Here is a 13,985-nt window from a genome sequence, read left to right as displayed (position 1 = left end):
CTTAGGGCCCCGTTGCTACCAAAGGACCCCCAAGAGCGCTTGAAATGTCCCACAATAGAGCTCATAACAGAGCCAGTCTATTTAAAGATAGTGTTGCTGCTAATAGGTCTCACATTCGTCACATTTACAATACACAAGTTGGTGTTATAATGTGGAGAGTCCCCAAACCAAATCCTGCGTAGGGCCCCAAAAAGTCTAGGGCCGGCCCTGATAGAGCATGTCGCTGTGTCTGATCCATTTTACGTCCAAATTTCCTCATCGTGTATCAGATTGAGAACCAAAATTCTAAATCGGGAAAATAAAGTTCACTCCGACCGATCTTGTTTATCCTAATTTTTGGTTTAAATACGTTGTAATGTGGCATTATTATCATGGGTTGGCAAAAACATTTTCTTTGCAAACTGTATAAAAAGTCATTAAAGCTGGCTCAGTGGACGTGGCGGTACCTGGTGAGTCAAGTTTAACTCGCTCTTGTCGCTGGCGGGGGGGGAAGTCACCCCCAGCTGCTGCTAAAGTAGAGATGAATGCTGCGGATGAAAGCGGAGCAGCATGCCGCCGCAGTATATGCCCACATCAGCCGTGTGTGTGTGTGTGTGTGTGTATGTGGGCTTAGCAGCTATCCTACGTGCTGGGCTAATTACTGGAGGTAATTTAACAAAACCTCTCACCGCTCTGCCTGGCCAGTCTAGATAACTCTCCGGAGTGGTGCTGGTGGGGGAGGTTGGGCGGGGGGAGTTGAGCGGAGGGCTTCAGCGCTATAAAACAAAGGCATCTGCTGGGGGATGTTATGAACATGCAGCCTCTGAAGAAATCTACGGGAAAAAAACACTACATTTGCGTAACATCTTAGGCACACAAAAAAACTCCAAAAGCACATGCACCAAGAGTTTAAAAGGATGGATAATTGAATTTTTCAAGGTGTTGTTGTTTTCTTTTCCCCCTTAATTAGGACAAAGTGTGTGTGTGTGTGTGTGTGTGTGTGTGTGTGTGTGTGTGTGTGTGTGTGTGTGTGTGTGTGTGTGTGTGTGTTCTTGAACAAAAAAATGGAAAGCGATGCCCCTGGCTTGTCAGGTTGAAATTGAGGTTAAACATTGTATACGACCGTCGCGCTGATGAACTGTCAATGGAAATCGTTTTTACAAAAAAAAAAAAAAAAAAAAAGATCCCACTTCACATCTCACATCAGTCTGACAGCAAGTCTCTTCCAATTCCAAAATGTATCTGCAGTGCCTATTCCGTCTCTGGTTTGAATATGAGATGCTGGCGTTCTAAAAATGAGAGACGAGAGCGTAAACAAGCGAGAACCCAAGAGCACTCCGCAGCTGCTGCAGTAGAAATTGAACTTGGCAGAAAAGTCTTACGGCAGCCCTAAGCTGTGAAATTAAAAGCTGGCCAGTCTTTTATTTATTTCTTCCACGTAGAGTACAGATGTATTAAGGTTATTCCGGGCAGCCTTCATTTTTCCAATTGTAAACACACCGGATATACTTTTTGCCCGAAGCTAAAACAGACGTGTGGACTGGAGCAAACCAAGTCCGTTTGGATCGCTCCTGGCAAGGCCAAAATAATTGTTTCATCTTTTCTCGTACCGAGAGATTGAGGAGCAAAATTAGCCAAGTGTGATATTACACCACCTAATGTATTGGAATAGTTAGTCAGTATTTTTTAAATTCCCATTTCTCAGCTGTCAATGAAAGCTGCATATAATGATGTTCTAGTACCATGATTTTGAAAATGGAAAGAAATGATCCTTATACTGACTGTGCTTGGTCGTCTTTCCTAGTTATTGAGTCATCACTCATTTATCACACAGAGCTGTAAGTGATATTAACGTTTTATTGCCCCTGAGGGACAATATTGGCTTTTGCTGCAATCAAATGGAAAACAAAACTGCAATTTGCTCTCTTAATTAGGCTACTTTCATTTGGCTCACTCCCACCTCTCTCGTGAGTTTTTAAAGTAACATCTCTAAAGTGCTTCCAGAGCGGGAGGCAAGCCTTTTTGAGCATAATTAATAGATGCTTGATTTTTACAGTGGTTTTCCAAAGTTGAGTAAATTAAAAGATTTAAAAAAAAAAAGTAAAAATACTTTTCTCATTCTAGTATTCTTCCTATGTTCTTCCCACATCACTGTCTTGACATATCTAACAGTTAAAATTCTAAATCAAAAGGAGTTTGTGGCTCTAACTGAGGCGCCAGCTCGAGATAGCTGGTTCATTATGTGACACCAAATGTTTGATATCATTTATGGACAGCCTTTTTTCAGCAATAGCCTTTCCATGTATTATTTTTCTTTTGCATTCTTTGATCCTTTTTTGCGCTTTTTCAATGTTTTTGGTCCCTTTTTCCCCCTGTTTTACACTTCCTTTCACTACCATGTATGAACACCACTAACACCAACTTATTACTAGTTTTACACTGATTTTTGGAATTTATGGTTAATAAACCTTATTTATAGGAAATTATACCTAATCCTGGAGATAAAAAAGAAGAAATTATGAATTATTCAGACTAATAATAAAGGTAGGATAATCCCAGAAGGGTATATGTCAATGTTCAGTCAGGAAACTGATTCGAAACATTTAGTTTTTTTTTGTTCAAATGCTAAAAAATTTAACAAAATTCAATGAAAGGAGAGATCCGATCTTTTGTCGTACTTGCGATACGCGTTGTATGGAATCATTCGTGTTATTTTTGGGTAATTACAATTAGGTAGTAATAAAGAAACCCATATTTCTGATATAGACATTTAGAAAATGGGTCAAATTTGACCCAAAGAGCTGTCCCTTGTTGTTATTCGTCCATCTGGTATCATTCTGTATTTATTACTTTTTACTTTGCTCAGGAACGTAAATATATAAGCGTGTGATGCCAATCTTCTCAGCAATGGTCTTTGTTTATGTAAAACCATTATTAGTGGTATATTTTGAATATATAGTTAAATGCCATTCAAATTTCTTTTAGAATTACTCTTGATGTTGTAAAATTTTAGTGTAGTAGCACTGTGCTAAAAGTCTGTGCATGGAAGCAATATAGGAAAAAAGAAAGAAAAAAAAGAAAGGAAAAAAGGAAGAGAGTGAACTGAAATGTTTTTCTTTATTTGTAAAACCCTTTGGGACAGACTTGTCTCAATTTTGGCCTTTTTAAATAAACTTGACTTGACAAGAGACGGAAAGAAAACCAAGGAGTTTAAGATGGAGAGGCCATAAAACAAAGCAGTGACCCCTTTCTTTCTGTGTTTACATTAATCACGCTCATTTCTCAAAGTCAAAGCACCGTGATGAATGATTTATTGTCAAAATACAAGCGTGTCAGAGTTGAGGCGCTGTACAGAACTCTGGTATCCAAACATGTGTCTGAATGTTTGCTTTTTTCCGTGTGTTGTTGATTCTGCTGCTGGTTTGACTGCAGTGTTTCCAGCAGGCGAGTCTGCCTCTCTACAGGCCCATTTGTCTGCATCTGAACTATTCCCCCTGTCAGTTCTAGGGGGGGGTGTAACGCTGCATGCATGTGAGTGCAGGATCAACACAGCTGAAAATTGCTGCAAGCTCTGAGGAATGCATGCAAAGCATACACACACACACACAACCTCCTAATAAACTTCTTCTGTCCAGATATATATATATATATATATATATATATATATATATATACACACACACACACACACACACACACACATATACATACATGCTGTAAGCCCCTTTCAGACATGACATTTGTAATTTAGCTGGCTTTGTTATCTACCAAAGTGATTGTCTTTCAAACATATGTAATCTTTACATAATTGTCCCTGGACAGCTTTTTTTTCTTTAAATGACATTCTCATTAGAGACGGTGCTTCCAGTCCCTGCTTTCCAAGTCTAATCATCCCTAAATACACGTTCTCATCAATTTAATCACTTATCAGACAGATTATAACATTCTGCTCTGTTACATTCTGATCCCAGACATTAGATCATGACTCTCAGTTCATTCTAAATTCCTCCAATGCTGTATGCAAAGCGTTATGCTAGGTGTTCATACTGTAAGCAGTTGGTATTACTGAAATTGTCAAATGTAGGTGATTCAATGGATTTTGAGGTTTTCTTTTTGCTTCCTTTCCATCGTTTCTTTCTTTCAAGGCTGATCTGACAAGAGTAGGACTATGGTTACCTGCTCCTCAGATCTCTGCAGGGTAAATCCAGACAGCTAGCTAGACTATCTGTCCAATCTGAGTTTTCTGTTGCACGACTAAAACAACCTTTCAACGTACACACGTTCCACCAAAACAAGTTCCTTCCAGAGACTATTTTGCAAAGGCACCGTTGCTCCGTCCAACGCTTAGCACTGCCCAAGAAGATTGCGATTGGTTTAAAGAAATGCCAATAAACCAGAGCACGTTTTACTCCCATCCCGGAATGCTGTTTGGACTAGCCAGACCCTCCTCCGCAGCGTTGTGGACAAGTGTCACCCAAGCGTTTCCCCGTCATCCTCCATCCTTGGTTTAGCTTTTTGGTTAGTAGCTGACGTGATGTGACCTGCCCTGGTCCTGACCTGCAGCACGCTAGGTGTACATGTCACGTCATCATATAAAAAAAGGCTACCTAAATAAAAAAAATCACATTCTGGTAACACAGAGTTACTAGGATAAGTAACTGTAATATAATTAATTAAATTAAATAGTAATCCCTTATGATGCTTGTGTAGTGGGGAAATTAATACATTTACAGTAATATATTACTTAGTAATGTGTTACTGCCCAACACTGCCCATAACACCCTTCTCTGCATCTCAAAAGAGCCGCATATCTTCTGAGAACTTTAGGTCCAGCGTCAGAAGGCCCGGCTGTGTTGGAGCTGTTATAGAAATGTTAAAGTGTCTGACCCAGTAAGATTGCAGCCGTGGCTTTTTACGGAAAACTGATTTTGGGGCTTATTCAGACATTAAATGGACATTACCAGCACATTTCCTGAGTAAAGGGCCAGTTTGAAAGGGTTTATTATACACATACACACACATACAGTGCCAATAGCAGAGGATAGAATGCCCTTCTCTGTCAGACCATACACCAACACAGCCAGTTGCACAGATAGATAGGCTACACATGGGAAAACACACGTGCTACAAACAGGCAGACACATAGGGACATAAACAAATAGAGAATCCCCCTCTGTTACAACATCAGCTGCACTGAATCTACACGCGCACACACACACACACACACACATCACTCACACACACACGCGCACAGACACACACACTTCCCCAGCTACCTGTGTGACAGCCTGTGTATCCTGCTGGTATGAAAGGTAAGCCTCAGAGAGACAGAGCAGAGAATAATTGTGTAAAATGGGTCAGATCCCAGTGTGTACACTTGCACTATGTGTGTCTGTGTGTGTCTGTGTCGCACTCCTGCGGCACTGCTGCTTGGGGCGTTAAGCTCAACTCTCCAGAGTATAAAGACTGGCGTGGGAAGGGATTGAACTTGTGTTCGGAGATGTGTGTGTGAGCACATATTGAGAGTGTGCCAGAAGTGTGTGATGTGATGCCGTGGCCCAGTTTCCAGTCCGTCTCAGGAATTGGAAACACAGAGCGAGGGAGATGGCGAGAAAGAGATAGCAAGCTATCTGTATGCGGTTGAGGTCGCGGCGCTCTCCATATCCATATCCTCCGTCGAGTTAAATCCATGAATATTGTACGAGGCGCGCAGCAACCGATCCGGCCAGTGTTTACAGGCGAGAAACTCATGCCCACATATGGATGAGTTGCTGATAAACAGGAGATATTGGTATTACAGAGTCAGGTGTGTCAGGCAGCCTGCAGCGACAGGAGTGCACCGCCAGCACCGCCGACACAAATCTCCACTCCCAGGGCCACCACTTGATATCCAGTCGCGGATATTGTGCGCAGTGAGGGATTTTGGGAGGAGGGGAATCCAATTTGTGCCTGCAGATCAGTCTGTGTATCTTGTGGTTGCTGTGCGTATTGCTGACACAAACAAGAACAGTAACAGCAAAGCCTCCGTTATCCATGTCTTTGAAAATGCCGTGTGTTCACCAGGATTTGGTAGGCTTGTGATGTGTAATTTTGTTTGTGTTGTTTTTTTTTTCCCCCGCAGTCCGTCCCAAAACCCATCGCCCTCGAGCCTTGCTTTGGCAACAAAGCCGCCGTGCTTTCCATCTTTGTGCGGTTACCCAGGGGCACCGGCGGCATCCCTCCTCCAGGACAGTCTGGTAAGACGCAGTCGCTTGTTTTTTTTTTTTTATTGTCATAGTTAGAGAATAGGCCACGTTTACACCCCACACTTGTTTAATGTGTTTCTCTTCCTTCTCCTTTTGTTCAGCTTTATTTCTATCACGTTATCCTTCCTTTTAGAATGTCACACCATCACAGTCCACATAGGGTGATACAACCTGCAACACATTACATCTGCAGAGGACTTCTCTCCACACGTTATAGGTGGTTTTCAGTACACACTGAAACGCCATAACAACAGCAAAACTAAACCCTTTCTTCCCTCCCGCACAACAAAATGATTTGTCACAGCCTTCATCTGGTGACAGACAGCCTGGATACTCCTATTGTCTCAGCTAGTTAAGGTGGTTTCATCATAGCTGAGCACTATTTATTTAGTTATTAACATCTTAGATGTATCTGTTTCTGCTGTCTGACAAACACCTATACATCAAAGTGATTTAATTGTGGCTTATAAGTGCCACCTCTTAACCAGGTAAACAGTCATTTCTGCAATATTTTGGGACCGATTGGTGGGATTGTTGTGTATGAAGTACACACAGCGATACACTGGGTCATTTAAATAGCTCACGTTACTGTATTGTGTGAACAGTTAACTTCATTTAATATTGTATGTGTCCTTTTCTTTTGCCGGGTGCAAATGTTCCACCAAAACAAGTTCCTTCCAGAGACTATTTAGCAGAGCCACCGTCGCTGCGTCCGGAGCTTAGCGCTGCCCAAGACGATTTTGATTGGTTTAAAGAACTGCAAACAACCCAGAGTGTTTTTTTTTTCTCCTATCCCAGAATGTATGTGTAGTGTAGCCAGACCTTACTCCACAGCGCTGTGGAAATAAAGGTCTGACAATGCCAGACTACTGGGTCTGTGGGCATTTAATGAAGCTGCCACCTACAGTATAGTCTGCCGTTTGCTCTGGGGAGGTCAGATGTTTGGCCCAGGGCCAACTGATTAATTCAGCCATTCATATGGTAAGGACTTGGTCTCACATACAATATATAAGGATAAGTATTTGCAGTTTCTGTCAGTCTCTACACTTTATATTACATTTTGACACAAAGATTAATTTCACAGGAATTTCTCTCTGCGTTGCAAGTTGTTCCGTGCAAACAGAACAAAATGTTATTTTTGTTTTCCAGAGAGTGAAATCCTCTTACATAAAAATAAACACCATGGACTGACGATCCTCAGTGACAGACGGGAAGAATCAGGGATTATGGAATATGTGTTGAGAGACGCTGACAAAATCATAAAACTGGCCTACCAATCATGTTGACCATGGCCTCATTTGTTTACAGTCATTGTTTAACGGTTGCACCATTAATGTGGCAAGGATGTATTGATGCTACAGCGTTCTCCCTGCTCCCCCCTGCCCCCCCCCCTTTTGTCTTCCCTTATTCTGTCCTGTCAGCCCTGTGTGGTGAAATGAAGTCTGCAGCTTGTTTGTTGCTTTCCCTCTCATCTGTGTTTCTGTGTCATGCATGTCGTCTTCTTTCTCTATGCTCAGAAGCATTCTGCAACTCTTCTCTTTCCCGCTCTTGAGTTTCATTTTTCCTCGTTTTTTTTTTTTTTTTTTTCACCTCTCTTCTCCCCTTCTTCTTGTAGTCTGTGAGGTCCGGGTTTAAAGTGCAGTCTTTTGTCTTTTCTTGCATTTCCCGGATGTTCCTCTGCCTCCCTCTGTCTGATAGCACTGAGAATTGAGCCCATTTTTTCCTTTCATCTTCTGCTGTGTCACTTCTTTACATTCCCATCTGTATCCCTTATCTTTCTTTCTTTCCGGACTGCACTTGCCTTTTCTTACAAGTTATTCTTTCTTCTTTTCTATCTTCTTTAAGGACTCAAACAAGAACTTGATTCCTTTTCTGTCTCCCCACCCCCCCCCCCTGTGTTTTATAGCCTATTTGCCTCCCACAGTTGCAGTCCCCAGACCATCAGCAAGCCCCAGGCCCTTATTAATTACCACGTAGTCCTTTTGTCATAACAGAACCGCCTCTGCTCTCGGTGGAGCTTTCCCTCGGGCAGCTTTTGTTGAGCCCATGTTAGCCGTGTTCCTACCATCTCCTCATGCCCGCCAGGGGCTCCTGTTCTAATGCTTTTAACTCGTTTCCCATCTGGCCGCGTTCGTTTTGAATCCGCAGGCTGCTGTCTGTCGTCAGCGTCACAACCTCACAGCACATCTGTTTACAGTTAAGCTTGTTGCAAAAATTGCCGCCCTCCTAACTCTCCAAACATCCAAGAGGAGGTCAGCGCTGTATATGATCTCTGATTTGTATCCGAGCCTCATTTGATTGCTTTGAACCATCTATGCACCCACTTTTCGATCAAGAAAAAAGCTAATAGTTGCAGCCTGTTTCACTGAAGACTCTCTGGGCCAGATGTAGTAACGCTTTTGCGCCCACTTCAGGCGTATTTGTTTTGCATCGTGCGCGTAAAAGCATGGCGAGGTACGTACAAACAGGCCACACTGAGGTTAAAGCGCAGACGGCCTGTCGCGGGGACTGAAAATGGCGAATTGGGCTTTTCCGTGTCATGCATATGCATTCACGGGGGGGGTGAAGGGGAAAGTGGGAGTTTCCCATAAAGAAATGAGAGGGGAAGTGTGAAGTGCGCCTAATTATGTATTCCGCGGTATGTACAAAAATCCCCCGTGAATTTGTGGTAAAAATTCTCCGCCTCTTAAAAGCAGGTGTAAACCAGGAAGCGGGTTTCCTCACATATGCCTCCTGGTGAAATGGCGGCAGTAATCCGAGCAAGGCCAAGGAGACGAGCTGAAAAGATTTTGCCACAAGGATCACGTCATAAAGTCATTAAGCGTTACAGATTAAGCAGCCATGCAATATTACAGTTACTGGAAGAAATCGAAGATAACATTGAATCTCCGACTCAGCGTTCACATTCCATTCCAGCAGTTGTTACACTCCTCGCTACATTACATATATTGGCATCAGGATCATTTCAAACAGTCATGGCGTCAGCATTTGGGATATCGCAGTCTGCACTCAGCCCTATCATAGCACCAGTACTTAACGCTTTGCTACAGCGCACTAGTCAATACATACATTCTCTACCACTAATGCCGAAATAACACGCATCAAGCTGGATTTCTTTGACATCGCTCATTCAATTGCGCTTTTAAATAAGCGCAATTTACGGTGGGCAGAGAAAGGCGCGGATTCCCCGATGAACTGCAGGTTTGGTAAATACGACGTAAACTGAAGTATCGCAGCGTGCGCTTTCTGCGGGTTGGCCATGGCGCTGATAACGCTACATTCGCAAATGTACGTACATCTGGTTGTCAGGCGGTCTGATTTCAGAGGATGTGATCCTTCTCTCCTGGGAGCTTATATTCCGCTGTTGGCCGTGTGTACTCGCTTTAAATGCACCAATCATTGGAGATAAATGGAGTTTATTGGAATTTCATGGCTCAGAGAGTAATAATAAATGTTAATGAAGTGTGGTATAAGTGAATGATTGCCTGCACTGCCAGTCTATGATCTCACCTCGTGTGTGTGTGTACACTACACACTAATTCTAAATAGGCTTTGCGTACATGGTGGTGGTGAAAAACTGACAAAATTAAGGACCTACCAAAAAATACAGTATGCATGCAAAAAAAAAATGTATTGACCCACAATACGTTGTAATTGAGGGGGTGCTAATACTGCAGGCAAGGCAAGTTTATTTGTACAACATATTTCAAACACAAAGGGCATTTAAAATTCTTAACATAAGAAAGTCCAGGAATTTTGGACATGAATACATGATAACCTTTGTCAGATTGCAGGGACCCAGGTTCCATACAGCCCAAGATGATTTGTTCTGGGAGATGGATCGATTCTAAGCGGAATAGATAAGCACCTAAGAAGCTGGGTCCAGACTAGTTTAATGATAGCCATACAGGTTATTTTAAGAGGATGGAGGAATGAAGGGGTGCCGTCAATCCAGGAGAGGGCTTGTGAGAGATGGCTAGGATTGAAAAAAATGTCATATAAACAGTTTGCCAGATTGGATGTCTACACTAGAAAATGGGGAAAGTACCTGAGCTCTCTGGAGGGCTCCTAAGAAGCTTTGTGCTGAGGAGAGACATGTATGATGGGCTTCTGGGTGTGTCATTTATACATATGTTTATTTGGTTTACAGTTTATTCTCTATTGTGGTATAATTTTGTATGGTTTTGAATATTGTGGTTATTGTGTCATCTTTTCTTGGTTTTGTCTGGGTGGGTGGAGGGGATTTGTTCATGTGAATAAATTGTTTATCACAAAAAATACTTTACGTTTGGCAGAAAAACAAAATCACACAAAGAAAATCAATCAGGAAAGTCAAAAGGGAATAGGAAAAGTAAAGAATAATAGACACAAAATAGAGTTTCAGTGCAGTTCCTGCAGTAATTACTCCACATTTAAAGCATAGTCCAGCTGATACTGGATTTGTAAGGCTTCTGCAAATATTCAAATGATTAAAAATGGGATAATGATACATCAACACATAACATAATCAAACATTTCCTACCTTACATGTATAATAATATGTGAGTGACCTTTTACAGTGTTTCTGGCTGACAAACTATGCAAATGATAGTGAATTAAAATGAAAGGAATAAAAGTGCATTAGAGTATTAATCAATCAGAGACACAGGAGAGCTTTTGATTGCTGCAGATGGTTGCAACTAGGGGTGTCCCCGACTAAGGATTTACACATTCGAATCATTATTGACGAATCTTTCTATAGTCGACTCATAGTCGAATCATCTGTGTGTGTGTGTGTGTGTGTGTGTGTGTGTGTGTGTGTGTGTGTGTGTGTGTGTGTGTTTGTGTTTGTGTTTGTGTTTGAATGGGTTGGGAGGGGCACGACACTAGTCAGCAGGAGGGTAACATGTAAACCGCAGGCGCGTATGGACGCGTATTTCGCATCCGCCGCATGCATAACCGTCTCTATTTTGGGAACTGTGTATCCTGGCTCAAGTGTGCGTATTAATTCTTTATAACCTTCACCGTCCACAACATTCACTGGCCTCAATGTGAAGCAAAATAAACTCTGCAATTTTGTCCGGGATTTCTCTTTTCCTTTTCTCAGGCAATGGCGGTCTCAAATCTAGCTTTCTTTGAGTTAGTTTTGGCGCAGCTCCGGTACTACTACTACTACTACTACTACTACTACTACTACTACTAGATGAACTGCTGTCGTCAGTCTGATACTGTGGGTGGATCTAGAAAAAAGACTTAAAAAAAGTTGCATATTTTAAGTCCCAACATATGATATTGCTATTCGTAAATTAAAAGCACCATTATATATGAAAACATGAAACGTCTTTATTGGTAATAAACGTACCCGTTTTAAGTGGAAAGCCATGTTTGTTGTTGACGAGTGGTAGGACATGAGCTGTTGGCACAACTTGCATTTTACTTTTTTTGGATCTTTTACCATTTGAAAGTGCATCCACACTTTAGATTTTCTTTTTCCAGACATTGTTAAGTAACGTTAATCTCCTCGTCTGATGCTCCTCGTCTGTCGCGGATCAGGGAAAGTGAAACTTAAATCTTTCACAGGGGTGGTTGGATTTACACACACACGTAAAAATATTATAATAAATATTTCTTTTCATGTTTTTTTTTACAGCATTATCATAATTAAAAGATGTATATAACTTAATATAACCGTACAAAACCAGTAGTTCTGTGAGAAATTAGACATTGAGCACCCCCATATTACCAAAATGGTATGATCCTCGTTTCATAATAACACCCGCGAAGATCCGACTGTGAGATTGGTGGTCGAATCAGGCTCCGCATATTGATGCATCGAATCTTCGACTATTCGGGGTCACCCCTAGTTGCAACACAAAATAAGTAAACAAAAATCCCAAGACGATTGTGATTGGTTTAAAGTCCGTCACTTTGTAACGCGTGTTATAATGCTCGCCTAGCTGCTAGCGTGGCACACCCTCATACTCTGCTTCTGTCTGGCTAGTAGTCCTTACCTAGCTACTGCACATGTGCGACTCCCAACAAAGATGGAACAGAAGTGAGATGCCTCACTCTGCAGCTAAAACAGAGAGCTCAACACACAGGGTGAAAAGAGGAGCTGCACCTAATGTGCAGTACCACAAAAAGATGGTGTTTTCTGATATAACTTCTAAATACAATTATGAACATGAAAATTAGCATAATATGACCACTTTAAAGACATGCCAATAAACCAGAGTACGTTTTTCTCCCATCCCAAAATGCTGTGTGGACTAGCCAGACCCTCCTCCACAGCGTTGTGGAGGAAGGTCTGGCTATGACAACCTAAACCAAGACTAAGTCATCACCAAGATCAGAGTGTATCAAGACCGAGACCACACCAAGGTTTATGGTTTAGGTAGCCACATTTTATTAGCGACGATTTGGCTGACATCTCCCAGACAGCCAGAGCTTCTCCTGTCTCCTGCATTTACTTTCTTGTGAGTTTGTGTTAAGGGGGGGCGAGGAGAGAGGGGTTAACGGTAACCAATTAGAAATGAGTAAAGTTATTGGTTTCATTTGAAGCAGGAAGTTATACATCCAATCACAGTAATGATGTTAAAACCTAAATCCGACAATGCACAGGCAATTAAGCCCTGAAGTTGTGGTCTTGACCGGTCTTGAAAAAAAATCCTGAGTCCTCTTCATCCAAGACTAGGGTTGGGTAGTGAAACCTACGCAACCGGTAGGTATCGGACCGGATTAGAACGCAAATTTTGGGTCCTCATTTTGGTTCCACTTAATGTGTCGACTGAAATATTTTCCCTCCGTCGCTCTGAAACGGATGTAAAAATATCACCCTTTCTCTGTAGTCTACCGTTGGCTAGCTACCTTAGATGTAGGCTACTTTTAAAATGCCATATTTTCCCTCTGGGTTCACCAAAACCAACGTAAAAGCATATTAACCATTCACTGCATGTTATTGATTTTTCAAGAATCGGTTTATCAATCGGAATCGTTTTAAAAGTACCGGTTTGGCATCCGAATCGTAAAAATCCCAACGATACCCAACCCTATCCGAGACCGAGACAAGATCAAGTAAAAATGTGGTCGATTCCGAGACCTTCAAAAAAAATGGTCTCGAGACCAAGACCGATCTCGACTACTACAATACTAATGTCTAGATCATAAAATAAGAAATCAGTGGCATATACATCTCTGCATCATCTCCACCTAATTGTAATATTTGTGTGTGTGTGTCCCTGTGCAGGTCTGGCAGTGGCCAGCGCGCTGGTGGATGTCTCCCAGCAGATGTGTGTGGGCTTCAAGGAGAAGTCTGGAGGCCTGAGGAACCGCAAACAGCAGCCCACCGCACAGCCATCCACCTGTATCTGACCGCGCCCCCCCCCGTCCTCCTCTGCCACCCCACCACCCGATGTTCTCCCATCAGCCCCCCCCCCCGCTTCGGCCCCCTCCTTCAGAGACTCCCGCTGTGGCAGGCAGAGGTGCATGCTGGGATGCAGGACTAGAACATTTTGGTGAGGGGCCGAGTCGTCCGGTGGACTGGAGCCTCAGCGGGCTTCCCCTCCCTCTCCTCCTACGGGAACTATGGCTCCCCGCGAACAGAATGACCAAAACTGGACACAAAGAGGGGGAGCAGTGGAGGGAGGGAGGGAGGGAGGGAGGGAGGGACAGAGCGGGTGCTGACTTCAGCCCTTCCCCTCAGAAAACATTTTACATTTGTCGGCACCGCCTCGTTAGAGTCGAGGTGGCCGCGGCTTGCTGCTAGAAGAGATCCTCGTCTCG

General features: G+C 42.7%; 1 protein-coding gene across 2 annotated transcripts in view; it reads left to right on the top strand.

The window, feature by feature from the left end:
• The window catches only part of atrn (attractin), a 175,428-nt gene extending 161,828 nt beyond the window's left edge, over positions 1 to 13,600 (top strand). For both annotated transcript variants that reach the window (XM_028565848.1, XM_028565847.1), the window contains exons 28-29: positions 6,101 to 6,215; positions 13,450 to 13,600. In XM_028565848.1, coding sequence (XP_028421649.1) covers positions 6,101 to 6,215; positions 13,450 to 13,574 — 240 coding nt within the window. In that variant the 3' untranslated portion in view covers positions 13,575 to 13,600. The remainder of the gene's footprint in view (positions 1 to 6,100; positions 6,216 to 13,449) is intronic.
• Positions 13,601 to 13,985: the final 385 nt, after the last annotated feature.

The sequence above is a fragment of the Perca flavescens genome, chromosome 20 (assembly GCF_004354835.1).
Source record: "Perca flavescens isolate YP-PL-M2 chromosome 20, PFLA_1.0, whole genome shotgun sequence".
NCBI classification, from domain to species: Eukaryota; Metazoa; Chordata; class Actinopteri; order Perciformes; family Percidae; genus Perca; species Perca flavescens.
Note: the sequence above shows the minus strand (reverse complement) of the source record. Positions and strands in the feature narration are given on the sequence as shown.